Below are 22,629 nucleotides of genomic sequence, written 5' to 3'. Positions count from 1 at the left end.
TAATTTTATCAGGAAAAAAAGTAAGCTATTCTTTTTCTTTTGAAGTCACTTCAGATTTAAACCTAGCATAGTGGTTAAAAGTGTGGTCTCTGGTGTCAGCCAGAGTTTGACTCTACCATTTTCTGGCTTTTTGACATAGGCATAGTAATTTGACCTCTGGAAGCCTTGATTTTCTCATCTACATAACATGATAATAATAGAACCTCTGTCTTGCTGCTTTTGAGAATTAAATGAGTGCCTGGACATAGTAAGTGCTTGATAAATGTTAGCTTTTATTACTACTGTTTTCCTTTTTTTTTTTAATTTTAATTTTTTTAGAGGGGAAGGGAAGGAGAAAGAGAGGGAGAGAAACATCAGTGTGTGGTTGCCTCTCACATGGCCCTCACTGGGGACCAGGCCCACAACCCAGGCATATGTCCTGACTGGGAATTGAACCAACCACCCTTTGGTTCGCCACTGAGCTACACCAGCCAGGGCTGTTTTCCTTTTTTAAAGATCCATTTATACGGCCCTCCCCCACAAACCTTCCCATGGCAAAAGAATACCAACAATAGGAATTAAAACACAAGAAGACAACAGTAAATTGATGCCCCTGGGTAAGTATCAAATTGAAAAGAAATAAGATCAAGGTTTCCATAGCTCCCCACAAATGGAATAGACAAAAGAGATTTAGATGAAAGCACATGGTGTTAAACCTATATTAATTATTCTGTAGACTAGATTGTCTACAGTTTTCTTCCTCAGTGCAGATGTCTCTCAGATTGTTGTCTGGCTTCTTTCTTTGTGACAGAACACTTGAATTAGCTTTAGCAGAAGAGATATGGAGGAGCCATAGAACATTAAGGATGAATTCAGGAAGACCCGAGACCATGGAGAACTTGCCTGCTCTCTACACTATCTTCCAAGGAGAGGTATATTCTTTTGTCTTTGAAAACTTACCTTTTTTCGTTAAGCATAGATTGAGGGTGAAAAGGCGCTGGGTTCGGAGCTCCTGTCCATTTGAGAATATCGTGAGCATTACAGTTTAAATGGGCAGGGCTAGTGGAGCATCCGGCTATCACCTGTGCCCCTTTTAAGCTCCAGGCTTCTAGGTGCAGACTTGACATCTTCATTCGGATACCTCACAGCATCTCTGATTTATGTTTTGAACTATTCAGGTGCCCACACTAGAAATCTGGACATCATTCTTCATTTTTTTCTCTTGATTTGATGTTGATTTTCCCTCCCTCTGTAGCCCATTAACAAGTCCTGTCATTTCTACCTCCTGGATGTATATCTGGCCTATGTATTTCTTTGTCGTGGCACACCGTTCAGGTTCTCCATCTTTCCCCGACCACTGCCGGGAACTCTGCTTTTATCATAGGCCTTCTTCAATCTGTTCTTTACATCATAGCCAGAATAACACTTTAAAACCAGATTTGGACAGTGCTACTATCTCATAGCTTTTCTAGGCTTCTGATTTCCCTCGATTACATCTAGACTTGTTTTTACGACCCTGAATAACTTAGCCTCTACCTAATCTGACAGTGTTGCTCTGTCCTGCCGTACTTGTTGCTGGCTGCTCTGTCCTCCTTACAGCTCTGAACATTCTAGGCCTGCGTCCTTCTCAGGACTTGCACGTACTGTTGCTTCCAACCCTACTTCCCATTAGCTTCTCTCTTAGGTCTTAGATGTAATGGCATCTCAAGAGATTTTTTTTTACCCAAGTAAATAGATTTATTCTGTGTTTATTTGTGTACTTGTTTAACATGTCTTTTTTCCTCACACGACACTAAGCTAACTCCATGAAGGCAGAGCCCTGTCTGTTTTGTGTAGTGTTGTCTGTCTTAACCCCAGGTAGGTGGGTGGAAACTGATAGGTTCTTGATATTTCTTGATGACTGAATAAATGGTCAGACTTTGAGGGACAAGGCATTGTATTTGTTTTTAGAGTAAAGTTTTTTTTAAGATTTTATTTATTTATCTTTAGAGGGGAAGGGAAGGAGAAAGGGAGAGAAATATCAATGTATGGTTGCCTCTCGTTTGTCCCCTGCCGGGAACTGTCCTGCAACCCCAGACATGTGCCCTGACTGGGAATCGAACCGTGATTCTCTGGTTCGCAGGCCCACACTCAATCCACTGAACTACATCAGCCAGGGCTAAGAGTAGAGGTTTTTGAATAAGACAAAATCTAGACTCCAGTCCTAGCTTCTTATTTACTGTGTGATCCTTTACACTGTCACTTGATCATTTGAGCCTTAGCTTTCTTTTTTCTTTTCAGATTTTATGTATTTATTTTTAGAGAGAAGGGGAGGGAGAGAGAGACAGAAACATCTATGTGTGGTTGCCTCTCACTCAACCCCTACTGGGGACCCAAGCCCTCAACCCAGCATGTCCCCTGACTGGGAATTGAACCAGCAACCTTTGGTTCATAGTCCCATGCTGAATCCACTGAGCTATACCAGCCAGAGCTGGTTTTATTTATTTATTTATAAAGAGGGAAAGGGAAGGGGAAAGAGAGGGAGAGAAACATGGATGTGTGGTTGGTTTTTGTGTGCCCCCAACTGGGGACCTGGCCCACAACCCAGGCATGTGCACTAGACTGGGAATTGAACTGGCGACCATTTGGTTCGCAGGTCAGCACTCAGTCCACTGAGCCACACCAGCCTGGGCATCATCTTTCTTATTTATTAAATTTAGAGAACCACTTCCAAAGGATTGCCATGAAGCTTAAATAAGCTGTCATCTATAAAAACATAATGCCTGAGACAAGGTAGGAATTCATTAACGTTATCTCTCTCTCTTTCTCTTCTCTTGAAGCAAACTTAAAGCCAAAAAATCGTTTTCAGTGTCTTATGAGTAACTGTAGTATTTTAAATATATTATTTTATGGCATTTTTTTCTTGCTTTGTGGTTGATAAATTTTCACCTCCTAATAGAGTGAGGCTTTTGAAGACCCACTTTGTGACTGCCAGTTGGTTATGATAATTGTGGCTCTTGACTTTTGTTACGTTGGTCCCGATTTGTAGTACAACAGTCATGATACAAAGAGTGGTAAATTCTAACAAATAGCAAACAACTCTGCTCTTAGAGCCTTTGTCCTTTAAGGCCCATAGTGTCCCTAAAGGTCAAGGTACCAGGGCTCAGGAAAGGAAGTGGTAGTATTGGAGATGAAATAGGTTTTTCTGATCACAAAGGCCTGACTTGTCGGGTATTGCACAAGAGAGAGTTCTCTGCCCTCCACAGACTGACTGGGATTTATGGTGAAGTGGCTTCTGACCTATAGCTTTTCCTTATATGAGATGGGGCTTGTATTAGTGTGGGCTTTATATTTTACTGTCAGGATGGATGGGGTAGACTAATGTTCAGAGAGAACTTCATGGTTCCAGCTTAGTATTTCAGGAGCACATTTTGAAACATGATGGTTTAGAAGTTACCGGAATTAGGGACAGAGAAATTTCATGATAAATTGGAAATAAACTTTTCAAAATATTCATCCAACAACAATTTAGTGAGTATCTAATATTCACAAAGACGACCTGGTTACATTAAAATTCAAAAAAATTTTTTGTAAGCCTAATGTAAATCAGAACTTTGACACATTCTGTCATTCTCTCTCCTAAGAAATTGTTAGCCCCTTTTAATGGATAAGGAAACTCTTCTCAGAAGTTAAGTAATGTCCAAATGGTTAGTAAGTGGCAAAGCTGGGTTTCTGAAGTTCTCTAAGTCTGCTTTCTGATACACTGTAGTTGGGGTTGTTTAACTGTTTTCTGATACACTGTAGTTGGGGTTGTTTAACTGTTTTCTGATACACTGTAGTTGGGGTTGTTTAACTGTTTTCTGATACACTGTAGTTGGGGTTGTTTAACTGTTTTCTGATATACTGTAGTTGGGGTTGTTTAACTGTACATAAATGCATGGAGAACTGAAAGACCCATAAGAGAACTCTCGACTGAATTGAAGTATAGAAGGAAGTTAGATGGTAAATCTGGTTGTTCCACAGTCATTTGTTTATACCTCTGTTATGGCATTAATTACAGTCTGTCTTGTATTGTTACTTGTACATGTGTATATCTCCTCCACCAGCCTGTGAGTTACTGGAGAGCAGAGGCCATGGTTGTCTCATGTATCTTGGCAACTAATTCAAATTCATGTTAAAATAGTCTGGGCATCTCTTTTTTTTTTTTAAGTTGTTTTCATTTCAAAGTACTTTGCATAGTATCTTGCATATAGGTGCAGTAAATGTTTGATTTAAATTGATCCTAAGTCTCTTAGGTCCCATTGTCACTGAAGACACTGGTGGTGTCACCCTGATGTTAGCAGTTCTTGTCTTTAGCGGGCCCAGGAGGGCAGAGGGGCCCAGTGACTGAACAGCTGAGAAGCCATTATTCATCCTTCTTCTGTCCATTAGGCATGGTAGGGGACACAAGTGTAGCCGTGGGAATTGGGATTTGGCTTAGTTTAGCCATAGCCAAAGAAATGCTGAGAGGAAATTGGTGTTGGAAAGTGAGAATGCATTGAACTGGAAGTCAAAATACTTCTGTTCCCTGCCTAGCCATGCTACTTTCTAACTTTGTGACTTTGCACAAGTAACTTATGCTTCTGAGCTGCATATTTCTCATTTACATTATGGAGATAACTAGTTTCAAGGCCAATGCAACCTCTAATCTGAAGATGGTAAACTCATTTTACCCAAGCCCTGAGTCTAGTTGCGATAATTACTGAATTTTTTCCCCTGAGCTATTTAGCTAATTATTCTGGGGACACCAGGGCAGACTGTGTAATCATCTATGGCAGGTGCCATTCTGTTAATTTCAACTCTGTCTGCACCTTAAGAGACACAGCGATGGAAACACCTGGTGCTGGGTGTAGGCAAGAATGGTTCACTTTTCCAAAGTGAACCATTGAGCGCATTCGTTCTGGAGCCCATTAACCTTTCCTTTTGGGAGAAGCCAAATGAAGGTCTGTCATAATATTTCCTGAAAAGATCATAATGTGACACTGGAGCTTTAGGATTCAAAAATGAGATTGTCGTAGTTTACAACAGCAAGGTGATCTGGGGTCCTACTTCCAGATGCTATTTTTAAGTTTGTTAGATACTTATAACCTTTGATAATGTTGTTACACAATATGAAACATCTTACTCCTCTTTTTAGAACTCTGGAGCAAAAGCTAAAGCACCTTTGGTTGGTTCAGAAAGAAGGGATTTGCTTTTATTGTAATTAAAAATTAAAATCAGCCCTGACTGTTATGGCTCAGATGGTTGGGTGTCATCCCACAAAAGCAAAAGGTTGCCTGTTTGATTCCTGTCAGGGCATGTGCCTGGGTCATGCATGGGTTTGGTCCTGGATGGGGCACGTGTGAGAGGCAACTGATCATTATTTCTCTCTCAGTTTATGTTTCTGTCCCTTTCTTCCTCCCTTCCATCCCCTCTTTCCAAAAGTAAATAAATATTTTTAATTAAAATCACCTTTTTTAATCTCTATGGTTCTATCTTACAGAGAACAAATGCTTTGTGAACTTGGGTAAGCACTTCATGTCTCTGATCTTCACTTTTCTCATTTGAAAAATGACAGGATTGGACCAACTGATCTCTAAGGTCCTTCCTACAGTTCTACCTTGCTTTGATTTTAAATGCCAATATCTTGCCCTGGCCAGGTGGCTCATTTGGTTAAAACGTTGTCCTGACACACCAAGGTTGTGGGTTCAGTCCTCAGTCAGGGCACATACAAGAAGCAACCAATGAAAGCATAAATAAGTGGAACAGCAAATCAATGTTACTCTCTCTCTCTTTTTCTTTCCCCCTTCCTTTCTAAAGTCAATATAAATAAATAAATAAACAAGTTATTAAGCAAGTAAATGTATATTAGCGTCTGCCTGATTGTACTGTTTTTTTTGGGGGGGGGAGGTGGATGGGGTAGCTCTCTGGTCCCTACCACAGCATAGCATGTTCATCAGTGTAAAACAGAGGTTTCAAGTTTTGGGTTCTTATCCCATTGTAAGTGTTCTATTTTGGAGATTTGCTTCAAGTGCTCTGTCCTAATATCCCCATTAACAAATGAGGAAAATGGAAATTTTGAATCTATTTTTATCCTAATTTTGAAGTGAGTAGTGATGCTATTTGGTGACGTAGGAGGCACCAGACTAGGACTCAAGGGACCTAGGATCTGTGCCTACCTTGTATCTAAGTTAGCTGTGTGCCTTTCCACCTTTCTGTGCTTCATTGTCTTGGACTATAAATTATTAAAAAGCTAAAATTTGTTGAATGTACATTGGGTGCCAGGTACCAGGGCCAGTGCTTCATGTACATCATTTGTTATCTGCAGTAGCAAAATGAGTACAGTGGGAACCTAGGCCCTGAAGGGTGACTTGTGTTCAACATCCCACAGGTGAGAAGTGGGAAAGGTGGGATCAGAAGCCACATCTTTCACTCTGAGGCCTGTGCTCTTTCTACACCTCCACTGTTTCACCTCATCTGCAACATGGGAACCTCCCATCTACGTCTCCTAAGATTGTTGCCAGGAGCAGAGACGATAGCCACTGTCACCTTGCTTTTGGCTGCTGCAGTTTTATAGTTAACCAATGAGCAGCTGTAGTGAGCTAAGACTCCCTGGGTTCAGACCCCAGCACTGTTACTATTAGCTTTGAACGTTGGTCAGGTTACTTACTCTTTCCGTGCATCAGTTTTGTCATCTGTCAGATGAATATAATGAATAGTACCAGCATCGTATGGTGTCATGAAGCTTATGGAAAGCACTTAGAATAGTGTTTTGCATATAGTGAGTATTCAGTATATACAGTGGGGGACCCCCACCAAAAAAACCCAGAATTATTGTCTGGAGGGCGGGCCCCTTATAGTACAGGCTTCCCTGTAGGTGAGTGTTCTAGGAACTCAATGGCATCAGTGTGCCAGCTGGTGTTGTGAGGGGCTGTGTTCGGCTTTCAGTAAAAAATTTTTTAAGACTTTCATTGTGTTTGCCCATTTCATTATGGGTGACTTAACCAGCACACCTGCCTACACTGTGCTGAATGTTCAGCAGTTTTTGACCAAAAACGGCGTGACCCCTGGGCCCCACTTTCCCTATTCGCCTGTTCTAGCCCTGACCACCTGCCCTCTCTCACACCCACATGAAATAAGTCCTCAAAAGGAAATGTTTTGCTGATGTGGAAGAGGTGAAAGGAAAATGGCAGAAGCACTAAAAAGCATCAAAGTTGATGAGTTCAAAAGCCGTTTTGATGTCCTGGCTGCTGGTGTGGCTCAGTGGATTGAATGCCAGCCTGCGAACCGAAGGGTAGTTGGTCCGATTCCCAGTCAGGGCACATGCCTGGGTTGTGGGCCAGGTCCCCAGGTCAGTGCACAAGAGGCAACCATGCACTGATGTTTCTCTCTCTCTCTTTCTTTCTCCCTTCCGCTCTCTAAAAATAAATAAAATCTTTTTTTTAAAAAGCTGTTTTGAGTAATGGAAAACATGTCTTGGTAGGTGTATTGCATCATTTGGAAAGTACTTTGAAGTTGACTGAAGTTTAAACATGTAAGAATAAATACACAACTTTTTATAAATAAATTACCTTTTTTGGGTTCCTTCTTGTATTAGTGCATAGCAGTCCTGCAGGGATTGTCTTACTCTGTCCCCTTGTATTTGTGGTGAACAGTGAACAACTCGTTAAAGTCACTGAAAATAGTAAAATGTATGTGTATAAGATGGTATTGAGTGTTTTTCAAAAATAATAATGTATTTAGGATCAATACAGTATGTTGTGACAACTTGAATCCCAATCCACTGGTGAAGGCAGTAGTCTAGAGGAAAGAGGAGAAGAGAGAGAGAGAGTCTGGAGTAATCATTTATTTGGCAAGGGATCTGGGTCTTTCATATGTTATATTACATATTATGCGGTACATATAGAGTGTTCAGACCTCTGTCCCTTCATCTTAGATCAACTCTGCACAAGATTTGAGGGCAACTCTTTCTCTCTCTGATTATATCTTCCCAGTTTCTATGAGATGTCTGTGTATTGGCTTTTTTTCTGTCTTGATAAAACTCAGGCTTTAGTTTAAAGTGAACCAGAGCAGGCTTTGACTTGAAATTTAGGGGAAAGGGATGTCCTGATGCCCTACATGATCTATCCCAAATTGTTAAAGTTCTCTGTGTTGGGATTGGAGGCCTCAATCCCAGCTAGGGTCAAGTGTTAGCTTTGTTACCTGATTTTCTGCTGTTTGTTCCTTTTGTTCATATACTTCTTTGAAGATTTCAGTAGGTGTTGGATTTGGGCATTCCTAGGTACTATCATACCATCTGACAATAGTCCACTCTCACTCATTAATGTTTTTAATCGGTTCACACATGCCTGTTGGTCTCAATTTTAAAAAGAATTGAAAGACTTTGACAAAACGTCACTGTTAGGCAGTTTGGCAGCAGAGAGAAGCAGTCAAATAGCAAGTAGAAATTCCGGGAGGTTAGGTTAAATGCTACGAAAGAGAGTCTCGTGTGTATGACATTCATTCTTTTATATTTTTTTCTTTTTTGTCTCTACAGGTTGCTATGGTGACTGATTATGGAGCCTTTATCAAAATCCCAGGCTGTCGGAAGCAAGGTGGGTACCTATAATGTGCAGTTCAGCCTTCCCATTCCACCACCACGTCCTAATTGATCTCTTTGTTTTTAGGCAGTAGTTTTGTTTTTGTTTAGAGATATGAATACAGACAAGTGATGACAGGTAATTTTTAGTAGGTCTTAAATCAGAAGAATGGTGTTCTCTGACATGGAGGGAGGTTTGGGGTATAGCTGCTTGGGCTTACTTCTGGAACCAGCTATTCCCCAAGTTTCACGTGTGACCCTAGGCAAGTCACTCGACCTCTTTGGTCTTAGGATTTGGGGGGAAGGAAGCAACTTACTCTCCAAGGCTAACATTGTGAGTTTTTTTAGTTATGGCACATGGAAAGGAAATACTAGTATTATAACTAACACAAATACATGTGTAATATGTAATGCTTTAAATTTTCTTCATATGTTGGTGGGCATTTGTTAAGCATTTTTGAAGAATCTCTTTCATGGCTATAATCTTGTTTGTTTCTCAAAACAATTGTGGTGAGTAGAAAAGGCAAGTTTTATAGGCTGGCAGCCTGCTCAGAGGGACTTCGGTAGGGAATGGCACGCCCAGGGCTAGAACCCAGGCATCCTGATTTTTAGCATCACACTCCAAGTGGATCCAAAGACTCAACTTCATAATTTCTTGTGCTAAAAGAATTTAAAGATTTTAATGGGAAAATGAAACCATAGGGATGTTATTAGAAGAAAATAAAGTAGTGTTTGATTGCATAAAAGTCAAAAACCTTATTGCAAAAATTATCAGAAGCGAAGTTGAAACATGAATTTAGTACTATGACAAAGAACTTGCAAAAAAGGGGTGAAGTAGGAAAAGACCAAGGATATGAAAGGATTTCGCAGGGGGAAAAATAGCAGTTGATCAGTAAATATCTTGAAAAGTGCTCATTCTCCGTAAAAAATAAAACAAAGGTACATCCGTACAAAGTTACTCAGAAATGGAAAGGAGTAAAAATGAAGGACTGGCATGCACAACAGGCTGCATCAACCTCCAGAGAATAAACGGTAAGTGAAAAAAAATCCCAAAGATCGTTCACTTCACTGTCCCGTTTATATAATGTTCTTTTAAAAAGCAGTTTCATGAAGTATAACACATACCATATATTTTACCCACAGTGTATAATTCACTGGTTTTTAGTGTGTTCACAGAGCTTTGCAACCATCTTTACAGTCTAATTTGAGAACATTTTGGTCATCCCCCCAAAACATATTCTGTACCTATTAATAGTCACCCCGCATTTTCTATTACCATCCCTCTTTCCTCACCAGCTTTAGGCAACCAGCAGTCTGCTTTCTTTTTTTTTTTTTCCTTTTCTTGTTAAAGGTATTTTTTTAAATTTATTTTTAGACAGAGGGAAAGGGAGAGAGAGAGGGGGAGAGAAACATCAATATGTGGTTGCCTCTCGCACACCCTACACTGGGGAACCTGGCCCACAACCCAGACATGTGCCCTGACTGGGAATCGAACCGCGATACTCTGGTTTACAGGCCCGTGCTCAATCTTTAATGTTCTTTTTTAAAAATTATTTTAATTGTTGTTCAAGTTCTAACCTTCTAATCAAATGATTGGTTCCTCTCAAGCTTACCAGCCTCCATCTTGAAGTTCTGCAGGGGCTCACCAATAGTCACTGCGTTGCATAAACTTGGATAAGGTTGAGAGGGCCTATCATATAACAAGACATTTTGATCACTTAGGATATTCCAAGAGTTTAGGAGTCCTGTACCAGGAACGAAGACCAAATACGTATGTCTTTTCTTTAAAAAAAAAAAAAAAAAAAAAGATTATTTTTAGAAAGAGAGGAAGAGAAATATCGATGTGAGAGAGAAATGTGTGAGAGAAACATCGATTGGTTGCCACTTGCACTTCCCGTACTGGGGGCCTGGCCCACAACCCAGGCACGTGTCCCGACTGGGAATTGAACTAGCAACCTTTGGGTTTGCGGGCTGGTGCTCAATCCACTGAGCCACACCAACCAGGGCCCAAATATTTATTTCTTATTATATCACATATTAATACAGATGTTCTGGTTGTGATAATGTTCTCTGGTTTTACAAAATGTTATCTTTGGAGAAAACTGGATAAAGGGAACACAGGGTCTCTAATATTTCTTTCAACTACAAGTGAATCTGAAATTATCATAAAATATTTTTTAAAGTGATTTAAAACACTCTTAAGGTCTTTGAGATTAGTGAATATTTTAAAGGTTGCAGTTAATACCCAGTAGTGGAAATGGGTATTTCCAGCAATAGTGTTGCTTATTATTGGGAGCATAAATTATTACATGTTTTGGCATAGTCTGTTTGTATTTTTAATATACTTACCCTTTAATTTAGCAATTATTCAGAGAATTTAGTTTGTAATATAGCATTAAATAAATCACATACATCTACGGAGTGGACAGTGCAAATGATCGGTAACTGTATTCTAAGATCTTTGGATGCCGATGCCGTCCTCATTTTACCAGAAAAGATCAATGAAAGTTTTCCTACAATCCTACCACACTGATACCTGGCTGATGGCAGTTGTAAAACACTATGGGTTATAAGAAGCATTCTAATTTCAGAGATGTTAACGTGTGTAAGTGGGAAGTGCTTCTCAGAATCCATGAGACAAGGTAGATTTCAGTGTATTGAAATGGAATGATGTCCAAGATAATAAATGAAAAAGCATATTGCAAAAGAGTCTGTATAGTGTGACCTCCCTCCCTTTTTACTGTGCATGTACATATGCCAGTGTATTTTAGAAATCGTTGCCTACAGGGATGGGCAGTAGTAGGTTTACGGTGTTAATACAAATGCGTAGTACAGGAATGGGCTCGGTTTCATGCACTCACCACTGTAAGCCTACTTTTGCCCACCCCCTGTGTGTTTAGGAGAGTCTGGAAGAATGTCCAACAAAGTGTTAACAGTAGTTACCTCTGGGGAGTTCAGCTTGCTTAGGAAGAGGTGTACATGGGAGAAGGATTAACACTTTCTGCTATTTTTAAAACAAAAAAATTTTAAATGAAATCCAACAGCTGATCTTTGGGTAATAAAGCCATGCTCTAGCCTTGGAGAATGCTATGCTGCAAATCGCATTTTGGCATTATGAACAGCTTACCAGTAGCTTCCAAGCTAGCGGTAAGCAATCTGTAATACAGTTTCTCATTTTATGTTGACTGGGACTTAATGAGGTGGAAACTCATCCCGGTGCCTGTAGGGCACACACCTCTTTTGGTCTGAAGACAGATTTTCTTAGTGTACTTGCCGGAGCTGCCAGAATCTGAAAGTCCCATCTTTACTTGAGCATTTACGTGACAATTTGGGGACTATGTGGGGTTTAAAGGCCTACCACCTTCCAGCGGTCAGTCAACTCACTCGTGTGCCTTCCCTGTCAGATGGTGCCTCCGGTTGTGGCTGCTGACTTACCAGCGGATCTGTCAGTGCCAGCTGTGCTGAGGGGGACCAGCCACGGAGGGAGAGCTCAGGGAGCCAAATAATTAGGTGGGAACTGAGTTCGAGTCCTGCTCTCCGATAGGTTTATTGGATAAGTTGAGCAGTTGACCTTCCTCTAGTGTATTTTAGATATTCTGCTCTTAAAGGGGAATGTTATTAAGTCCCACCCTGAAAGGACTAAGCTATGAAATAACTCGGTCTCCAGATTTTAACATTTTGGTTCAGAAAGGTAGACTCTAATCTGAGTTATTTTTCTCAGACTTCTATTCTCAGAATTGTTTACTACTGGATTGAAATTCCTTTCCCAGTATTCAGATCTAAACTAGGTTTTCTTTACCCTGTCATGATATTGTCCAAATAGAACTTTCTGTGATTAATGGAAATGTTGTTTCTGTCCTGATGTGTGTTCTGACACCAACCAGTTCTCTAGTTCTGCAGACACTGACCGGGTATCTGCCAGTACAGTTCAGTTCTGACCCTTTCTACCTGGAGTTAGCATCAGATCCCACTAGTAAGGGGGGCCATTCTCACAGACACCAGTTGCAAGTTCTAAGCTACTGGTAGTTCTAATTGACTGGCTGTGAATCAAGGGGTCCCACCACCCTCTCTGCAAGTTTGATAATTTGATACAGCAGCTCACAGAACTCAGGAAAACATTTTTCTTGTGTTTGCTGGTTTATTATAAAGGATACAACCAGAATAGTCAAGTGGAAGAGATGTGTAGGGCAGGTTATGGGAGGGGGGCACACTCAGCTTCCATGCCTTGCCCGCTGGCACACCACCCTCCAGCAATCTGACGTGTTCTCTAAGCTGAAGGGAGCTCTTCGAATGTCATTATTCAAGAATTTTTGTAGAGCTCAATCTCTAGCCTCTCTCCCTCTTTTCTGAAGGGCCGTGGGGCTGAAAGTTTCGACTCTGATTGCTTGGTCATTCCAGTGACTGGCCCCATCCAGAGACTGTCTAGGGGCCCCACCAAAGTTGTCTATTACCTTAAATTCTGCTATGATCAGAAGGAGCTCATTGTGAGAACAAAAGACTCCTATCACTGGGGAAATTTTGAGTTCTGTGCAGGGACTGGAGGCAAAGACCAAATGTATTTATGTTATACCACATCTGTACTGTCTAGTACAGTAGCTACTGACTTTTAAAATGTTGTTTATTTAAATTTAAATATAAACTTAAAACTGTTATGTGGCTTGTGACTACAGTAGTGGGCAATGCAGCCCCGTACATTTATTGAGTTCTTGTTTTTCTCTAATATCCTTTGCCCACCAGCACTAAACTGTGAAATCTTGACAGCAGAGATTGTTCAGTGTTACACTTTTAAAGGGTCTTGCTTATGGTAGAAGCTCATATTTTTAGCACCGAATTCAGTTTAGCAAATCATTATTGAGTTCCACTTTTCAGTCACTATAGGTGGAAACACAGATAAGAAAACAAAGCCCGCTGTTCTCAGACTCCTCACAATCTAGAGATGTAAACAAATTACAGTGTAGTGTGACAAAACACTACACTGTAGTGTAGTGTAGTGTTAAATGATGAGTAAGGTCCTCAAATAGTACCTGAGGTATAGTGAGTGTTTAGTATTTTTCATTAAATGAATAAATGAATTCTAGTCCTGGTTCCACCATTTCCTAGCTTCTTGACTTCAGCAAATTGCTTAGTCCTTGAGCCTTATTTTCCTTATCTGTGTAATAGGGATGATCTGTGTATTTTAGAGCTTCTTAACTGGCAGGATCATGTTTTGTTTATCCTTGGATTCATCTTTGCTTGTAATAGGGTGGGTGTTCAGTAAATGTTTGGATGAATCCTTAGTCTCACAAGATAAAGGCTGTAAAAGCACTTTAACTTCTGTGCATTCATTATTGTTGTATACCATTGGTGGGCAATAACATTTGCAAAGTCTGGAGAGGGAATTCAGATCCCCCAAAGGTAAAGGGAGTCCTTTTATTTTGACAGTTTGGGCTGCAGCTGTCCTCTGATGGTTTGTAATTTGCACCTCTTTCATTTATTACCAGTGGAAGCTGTGAAGGAACTTGTTAAAGCTAACACAGTTGGGACATTGATTTTATGGTAGTGTAATAGGCTAACTCTGTGTTTCTTGCATGGTGATTGAGTTGCTAGCCCTTTCCAAGTTGTCAGAATTTTTTTTTCTTTTACCAGCAGACACTCAGATGGGACTCATTCTGTTTAAGTGTCATGTTGGGTTTTTTGAACATGATGATGGACTTGATATGCCCTTTGGGCATTTGTGGTTTAATGTCAGAAATCCAGACACAAACTGCCTTGAAGCTCTCCCTTCCACGTGGCATGACAAGCCAAGTGTTTTGTTTAGAGCACATGCTAGAACAGAATCAGATGCCTTCCTGTTGTTTGTAGATGAGATAATCTTTCTCCTTTTTTCATTGAAAAGATAATATAGAATAGTGATAAAAAATGGAGCGATATCAGAATGATTTAGACCTGACAGACTCATGTTTGAATTGTAGTTCTTTCTTTATCAGCTGTGACCCTGGGCAGCTTACTCAATTTCTGGTCTATTTCCTGGTGTGAACCACAGGGTTGATTGGTTGATTCGAAGATGACATGAATGGGTTGATACATTGTTTATAGTGAGGTACCAAGTGCAGTGAGGGAACCTCAAATGTTATATTTGGTGCCCTGTACCATATGCACTTAATGCAGCTGTTGGGGTGTGTGGGTAACAATTCTGTCTTCTGAAAAATGAAACTAATGATGATAAATCCCCTATACAGAGTGTAGGATTAGCCCTAGCTATAAATATACTAGGTGATTGCCTGTAAATTGTGGCTGAAGAGATGGGAGCACTCCAGACTTCAACAGGACACTCTGGATGTCAATACAGGGAAAAGGGATTGGAATGCAATTGAAATTGAGGAGACTGGCATCTAATCGATGGCTCATGGTTAGTGTGGGAGGAGATTGTATGAACAGGTGTGGGGTTGCCGTCCCACAGCATAGTAGAAGAAAGCCCCAGAGTCTGAAGTTGTGACTGTCTGTCTTAATTAGGGAGAAATGAATCTGATGACAGGAGCTAGAGAGATGGATTCTTTTATGAGGAAGTGATAGTCCATTAAACTTTCTGGAAAAATATCTCAAAATATTTGTCACCCTTTTGTTCTGACTTCATGTTGAAGTGGTTTCTGATCACAAGTCTGATTTTTCAGGTATTTGATACTGGGGTAGTGGGTAGTTTACCTAGATAAAGACTGGGAATCCTCCAGGTATAAGAAAAGAATAGGCTCTATTACAAGTTAGTGAGTCGGTGAATTGTGTCTAGCCCTGAACCGATCACTAAATTGGCGATCTGGTTAATATATTTTAGTACATAAGCGTCTGCGTGCTGAAGGCTCCTGCATTTATCTCTCCGTTCCTCTGAGCAGTGGGCTTAGATTTGTGAGTGCGTACCTGACATTTGCATTCAAAACCAGGGGCTAGACCATTTCCCTTGTTTAATTCACCCTAAGGCCTTTTGGTAATAAGCTATTTATGTCTCAACTATAAAAATTCTATACCCTAGTATAATTATTTTGATATTTCCTTTTGTGTCCATATGAGACATAGTTTTATATAATTTCAATTACAGTGTATGTCATTTTACATTTTGCTTTTAAAATATTTTTACGATTGCATGCTTATTATAGAAAAATACAAAAGAAAACGATCATTGTATGATATTACTACCACACAGAGATGGGCACTGTTAACATTTATGGTTGCATATGTACATAAACATTGAGATTTAAATTATACTCTATTCATTTTATAGCTTTTCATATTTATTGAACCATACACATTTCTCCAATTTTTAAAATACTTTTAACAAACATTGCAATGGCATTCTGTCATTCACATGTTGTACCACATAGTCTTTTGTTTCCAATTTTAAACTATTCGATACTTGGAGAAGTCTCTGACCAAGAGAGGTGACCAGACCAAAAAATAATCTGCTTTGAGATCAGGTTAGAGGACAAAATATGGTAACGACCATTATTTCTTTGTTTTTGGTGCTCCAATAAGTAGTAGACCTTGTGTTGCAGGAAAGAAAAAAAATGTTTTCAGAAGTATATTAGGTTCAACATTAATTTCCTTCACAACTTCCATTAGCAATTGGAGAAAGAAGTGGATTTGAGAATTAGAGGACTACTGCAGCCCAAAATGTCCGAGTGAAAGGTTTCCCTTTCCCCGGGGACACCTGGATTTCCTCTCCAGACTTTCTGGTTAGGCCGGTCTGCTCATGTCATCATCACAGCGTAAGGGGGTGGGGGTGGGGGGAACCCAGCTCCTTGAAATTCACCTGATTTGGAGATTATGTGATGGTCTAAAATTAAAAATGTGGGGTATATAAAACACTTTGGAGGCACCAGAGTTATTCAGATAGGCCGTCAACCTTTAAGAATCCGCTGAAGTAGATGTGTGAGGCCCAGTAACCATGGTAACTGAGGGGTCACAGTTTGATTCCCAGTCAGGGCACATGCCTGGGTTGGGGGTGGTGGAGAGGCAGTGGATCGATGTGATGTTTCTCCCCCTCTGTTCCTCTCTCCCTTCCCCTCTTTCTAAAAACAAATACGTACAATCTAAAAACATTTTTTAAAAAAAGGCAATGAGGAAAGTGAGCTATATTTTTTAAAAAATTGAAAATAAAAGAGAAAACCTGTAATTTTATGCCCTACTTTAAGGATTGGTAATAGCATTTTGGATCATTTCTTCGTAATTTTAAAAATCTACTTTAAGCATTTGTAATCACATTATACAGTTTTGTATTGTATTTTGTTATTTACCTGGAAAAATGCTAGTTGCCCATAGTGCCTGGCACATAGTAGTCATTCAATAAATATTTACTAAAACTGAATTATTGATGTTTTAATGTAATTTTTTAATATATATATTTTTAAAAATTTTATTTATTTATTTTTAGAGAAGAAGGGAAGGAGAGAAATATCAATGTTATGGTTGCCTCTTGTGAGTCCCTTGCTGGGAACTGGCCTTAACCCAGGCATGTGCCCTGACTGGGAATCGAACCATGATCGTGTGGTTTGCAGGCCCGCATTCAATCTACTGAGCTACACCAGCCAGGGCGCTGATGTTTTAATGTAATTTTTTAACATTGTTTTTAATGGGCCATCAAGTGGCTATATTACAGTTTATTTATCCTTACCCTGTTGTTGGATATTAGGTTATTTGTAATTTCTCTCTTAAAAATATATTGCACATTTTGATGTAGATAGTTTTCCCAGATGCATATAGCTTTTCCTACATTTAAGATTATTTTCTTAGGATAGAGTCCCCGAAGTGATTATATGTCAAATTAATTATTAGCCAGAACTCTTGGTGCAAAAGTAGAAGCACAGTTGAGAAATGTTTTGTTAATTTTGTTGGGGAGTGCAGGATAAATCGAGCTTCCACCAGGGCTGTATCAATAATTAATTTACATCTTCAGGGATTTGTCTCTTGTTTACCAATATTCTCTGCTTTCCTCTGGCTGACTTTCACCACCTGGTGGCAAAGATGGGCATTACTAACGTTGTGTAGTTCACAATCCTGACAGAAGTCTTGAAAAAGATGTTTTGATTTAGTGTCTTGTGTCTGTCCATGAACCAGTCAATTACTGTAGCCAGCGGGGTGAAATACCTTGACTAACTAAACCTGAGTCATGGCCCCACAGTTGGGGGTCAGGTCAGCTCCAACCAAGTTACATGGACTTTAGAATGTAATGAAGGTGTTCTCCTAGGAAAGGACCTTGGGCAGAGAGGAAAAGAGCATCTGTAGTAAATATGTGATTGTGTCATTATTAAGTTATTTAAAAACTTATATTTTAATTATTTTAAGATTAGTTTTATTAAATATTTTGTCACTCTTGATAGCCTCTGCTAAATGATTTCTAAAAATTTATGCTAGCCTTAGCAGTATTTCTTGTTTTATTATATTCTCATTAACTTCAGGCATTATTATTTCCTAAGCATTTTGCTAATTTAATAGATTAAAAATTGTACTTTGTTTATATTTCCCTTTTTCATTTAACAGCTATCATAAATGTCTTCTGTAACTAATTTGAATAGCTGCTAACTCTTGCTTTTGATAGATTTACCGTAGTTTACCAAGCTATTTTCTTTTTATCTTTTTCTTTTAAATATTTATTTATCTTTAGAGGGAAGGGAAGGAGAGAGGGAGAGAAACATCAATGTATGGTTGTCTCCAGTGTGTCCCCTGCTGGGAACGTGTCTGCAACCCACACATGTGCCCTGACTGGGAATCGAACTGCGATACTCTGGTTTGCAGGCCTGTGCTCAATCCATTGAGCTACACCAGCCAGGGCTATTTTCAATTATTGAAAATTAATTAGGATTTTTTTATTTTTAACATTTGTAGGTAATAATACTGCAAGTATTTTTATATGCCCATACATTTTCGTGAGGTTTTTCTTTTGGAAAAATTTTAAGGATGATATTTTTGCATTATAAATGTAACATCTTTATGCCTTTTGCTTTAAAGAATTTTATCAATTTGTATTTTTGCCACATTATGTAAGTATAGTTATTGTATTACATTTTACTAATATTGAGCATAATTTTAGAGAATATTTGTTAGTTGAATATGTATAAAAAGTGATCTCAAATTGTTTTAATTTGCAATTTTAAATCAATGAACTTTTTTTAGTGAATCCCCAACTCCCATCTCTCTCTCTCTCTTTTTTTAAGATTTTATTTATTTTTTTCAGAGAGAGGTGAAGGGAGGAAGAAAGAGAGAAATATTGATGTGTGAAAAAAAAGCATCTATAGTTTTCCTCTTGTGTGCCCCCAAGTGGGAACCTGGTCCACAACCCAGGCAGGTTCCCTGCCTGGGAATTGAACTGGAGACCTTTTTGTTTGGAGGCCAGTGCTCAGCCCACTGAGCCACACCAGCCAGGGACCCAGCTGCCATCTTACCGTTACTTTGTTATTCAGAGTATCTAGACATAGAGTACCAGACGTACCTTGTGCTTTATTTTATTTCTTTTTCTTGTGCCCAGGTCTGGTCCATCGAACTCACATGTCATCCTGCCGTGTGGATAAGCCTTCTGAGATAGTAGATGTTGGAGATAAAGTCTGGGTGAAGCTTATTGGCCGAGAGGTAAACTTCTATGCAACTTTTTTATCCGGTTAGAAAGGATTAAGAAAAGCTGGGATTTTCTTGGTATTTCACAATAGTGCATGTATATATGTTGTTAACTATGGCTGAGAATCTCATTTTGAGCAGCTCATTTTGACCTGCCACCATAATCTGACCTGAATTTAAACCTTCTGTCTGGACCTACTGCAAACTCAGCCAGGATGGTGTGAACTACAGTAAGTGTGGTACAACAAGTGCGTGTTTATAAAACGTCCCTCCCTGAAGTTTCCCCAAATGGTGGATGTGAAGAACTGAAAGGAAAGAAGGAAACTTAATCTATGGCTTTAATCTTAGTCTAGGCTTTAATAGTCTCTATCACAAACTTTAAAGAATTCTTGCCAGGTACACTTCAATTTGAACCAAAACAAAAAGAACATAGAGTTTACAGTCATTTTTCCTAATACCTGGCACCGTGCCACTGGAGGGGAGTGAGAAAGCTCTGAAGGACCCTGTTAACAGCTCATGTGAGGGCACGTGGGCCATGGGTGGGTGGGTAGACCACAGCAGAAATACGAACGTGCACGAGGCCTGCTCTTCTACCAGGGGAGAAGAACTACCAGGGTGGGGGAGACAGGCCCGAGAGAGATTATTCAACAGTGTTTGAGTGTTTAATATGTGTTGGGTCTGAGGGATACAAGAGTGAACCAGACATAAGTGACCCCAGCTGTTACAGAACTTATGTAGAATATAACTGGAGGAGACAAAAAAAAAGTAAACAAATTAAAACTGATTACAAATCATGCTAAGTGCTATAATGGGTCCAGATAGTATGAGCGGTCAATTGAGATAATGTGGTCAGGAACAGGCTTTATGAGCAGATGGTATATGAGCTGAGACCCAAAGTAAAAGGAGGCGGTCATGAAAAGTTGGGATAAGAATATTCTAGGAAAAGAAAATAGCTGGCACAAAACCCTGAAGTGAAGGGCTTCAAGTGCTTGAGGAAGCAAAAAAAAAAAAGACCAATGTGGCTAACAATTGTGTTCATGTTTATAGAAGCTCTAGACTAAGTCCTAAAGGAGATCCGGTCCACTGGGGTGTTCTGAGACCCATTCTGGGTTCATGGATCTCGGCATTGGTTATTTTCCTGGACTCACCTACAGGAAACAGCTTTTCTTTGCTGCTGCGTTACCTCGACAGGCCTTGGATTTCCGAGCAGCTATTTTTGTCTCCCCCCCCAAGAGGAACAAGAATGAAATAAAAACTGTTTCCTAAAATTCTTCCACCACAGGATCTACCTATGATGCTATTATCTGCCTATTATTATCACCAACACTCTTAGCATAGGACCTTGGCCATTAGAGGAGTTCAGTGTTTGTTATGATGACAGAAACTTTGATTCTTATATCGGTCTAGACCAGAAGTCTAAATAATATACTGTGAACTTTTGGTGACTTTGCTTTTGTCTTTTTTCAGATGAAAAATGATAGGATAAAAGTATCCCTCTCCATGAAAGTTGTCAACCAAGGGACTGGAAAAGACCTTGACCCCAACAACGTTATCATTGAGTAGGTAAAAGGTTTGGAAAGGCTAAAATCTTCTGCCTCTCAAACTGTAGAATGCTGTAGTGAATCAAGCTGATTGGGAACCCTGCCATTTATAGACTGTGATGAGTAGTATAACCTTTATGATTCTTGGTTTTTAGAGGTATAAAGTATTATAGATAACATACTTCTAACATGTAATCTTCCAGCACAGCTTCCAGCACAGAAGTGCTCCATGGTTGGGTTTGTTTTCTTCTCCTTATTCTTTCTGTTTCTGCTCTTTAACCAGTTAGCCAGCAAGCATTTCTGAAGTATCTGTTATTTGTTTCTGTCCTGGCACTGGGACTGAAAAAGGTAGAGACCAGAGAGGAAGGCAGGGTGATCTAGGAGCCACTCCAGTGGGGCTTGGATGCCTGTCCCTTAGGATGCACAGTATTCTGAGCACAGTAACTTCTGTTGGCTCTTCTGACCTTTAATTTAGGTGTGGAAGGTTTTCTGTTGATATAGAATGATGTCTGGAGATATGGGGAAGTTGCCATCTGTCTCAAACTATTTCTTGAGTATATGCCAGCGATTTCTAACCAGAGGTTTCTCAATCCTTAAAGTCCCTTGAAAAGGAGTCTTGGGGCTTATGAACTGTTTCCAGTATTTGAGAAAGCCAACCAAATTCATACATTTATACTCAGGTTAACCATGACATTATTTTGTTGCTTTGGATGGTAAAATATCACATTATTTATGTCGTGCTAATCAAGTGCTCTCAGTGGCAGTTATGTTATAGATTAATTTTTTTTTAAAGATTTTATTTATTTATCCTTAGAGGGGAAGGGAAGGAGAGAGGGAGAGAAACATCAGTGTATGGTTGCCTCTCATGCATCCCCTGCTGGGAACTGGCCTGCAGGGAACCGGCCTGCAACCCCGGTATGTGCCCTGACTGGGAATTGAACCGCGATTGTCTGGTTCGCAGGCCCATGCTCAATCCACTGAGCTACACCAGCCAGGGCATAGATTAATTTTTAAAAAAACAAGAAAAAATGTTGAGTGGGATCTTGGTGATGAAAAGTTTGGAAACCCTATGTTTGTTGTTCTCAGTGAAATCACTTTGGATTTGAAGGAATTTTACCTAAAAGGAAGGGAAGTAATACTTATACTGTGTGCTAGGTATTATGCAAGTCAGTTTCTGTACATTACCAGTGCCCCTGGTACACATAACAACCTGCGAAGACTGAGTGTTTTCTCTCGTTTCTAGCTCGATGCTTGGTGATTACTTGCCTGCGATTATATAGCAAATTATCACAGGTTAGGATCTTTAATTGCAGTCTCTCTGATATTAAAGCTAATGCCCTTTTCACCACACAATGCTTCTAGCTGTTGCATGTGACTTACAGAGTTTTTCATATTTCTATAGTTTGGTCTCTAAATATTGACATGTTTGTAGGGCCATTATTGACAAAACACTTTCCATTTGCAGTAGAATTCTTTTATAACTCAGCTCAGAAATGTTCTGTAATTCTTGCCTTTACCGATTGCATTTGTAATAAATTGCTTCTCTAAATAATTCTAACTCATATTAAGAAACTGAAATTTCTCAAAGCCGCCCTTATAAGGGTAAAATGTAAAAACAAGTAAGATAAAAAAGAGCTACTTCTGTTTCTCAAAACAGTAAGGGTAGGAAAGGAAAGGGGCTCCTTGGGTTTACGCTGGACGTGTTTCCACAGAAATGCTGTTTCTAGTGATAACCAAGGGGCTGACCAGTAACTTTTATTGTATCTATTTCTAGAGCTGCATCCAGGAAAGAAGCATGGCGTGGTGGAATGATGACAAGTTTCAGAGTCAGACTTGAATCAGAAAGAGTCCTAATTCTGCCCCAAAGTAGTATATGAGCTTGAGCAGATTGCCTAGTCTCTCTGATTTCTAACTTCTTCACTCTAAAATGGGGGTGATGACACCTACATCTCAGAA

At 39.7% G+C, this 22,629-nt stretch overlaps 1 protein-coding gene across 2 annotated transcripts in view; it reads left to right on the top strand.

The window, feature by feature from the left end:
- The window catches only part of ZCCHC17 (zinc finger CCHC-type containing 17), a 52,085-nt gene that overhangs the window by 8,450 nt on the left and 21,006 nt on the right, over positions 1 to 22,629 (top strand). Inside the window, exons 1-5 of one of the 2 annotated variants that reach the window (XM_053660526.1) lie at positions 153 to 247; positions 791 to 911; positions 8,513 to 8,570; positions 19,047 to 19,147; positions 20,600 to 20,691. In XM_053660526.1, the coding sequence (XP_053516501.1) occupies positions 846 to 911; positions 8,513 to 8,570; positions 19,047 to 19,147; positions 20,600 to 20,691 (317 nt within the window). In that variant the 5' untranslated portion in view covers positions 153 to 247; positions 791 to 845. Of the gene's footprint in view, positions 1 to 152; positions 248 to 790; positions 912 to 8,512; positions 8,571 to 19,046; positions 19,148 to 20,599; positions 20,692 to 22,629 lie in introns of those variants that run through there. The other variant, XM_037149592.2, reaches the window with a different exon arrangement.

Source organism: Artibeus jamaicensis, unplaced genomic scaffold (assembly GCF_021234435.1).
Source record: "Artibeus jamaicensis isolate MK-2021 breed Jamaican fruit bat unplaced genomic scaffold, CSHL_Jam_final scaffold_847, whole genome shotgun sequence".
Classification (NCBI taxonomy): Eukaryota; Metazoa; Chordata; class Mammalia; order Chiroptera; family Phyllostomidae; genus Artibeus; species Artibeus jamaicensis.
Note: the sequence above shows the minus strand (reverse complement) of the source record. Positions and strands in the feature narration are given on the sequence as shown.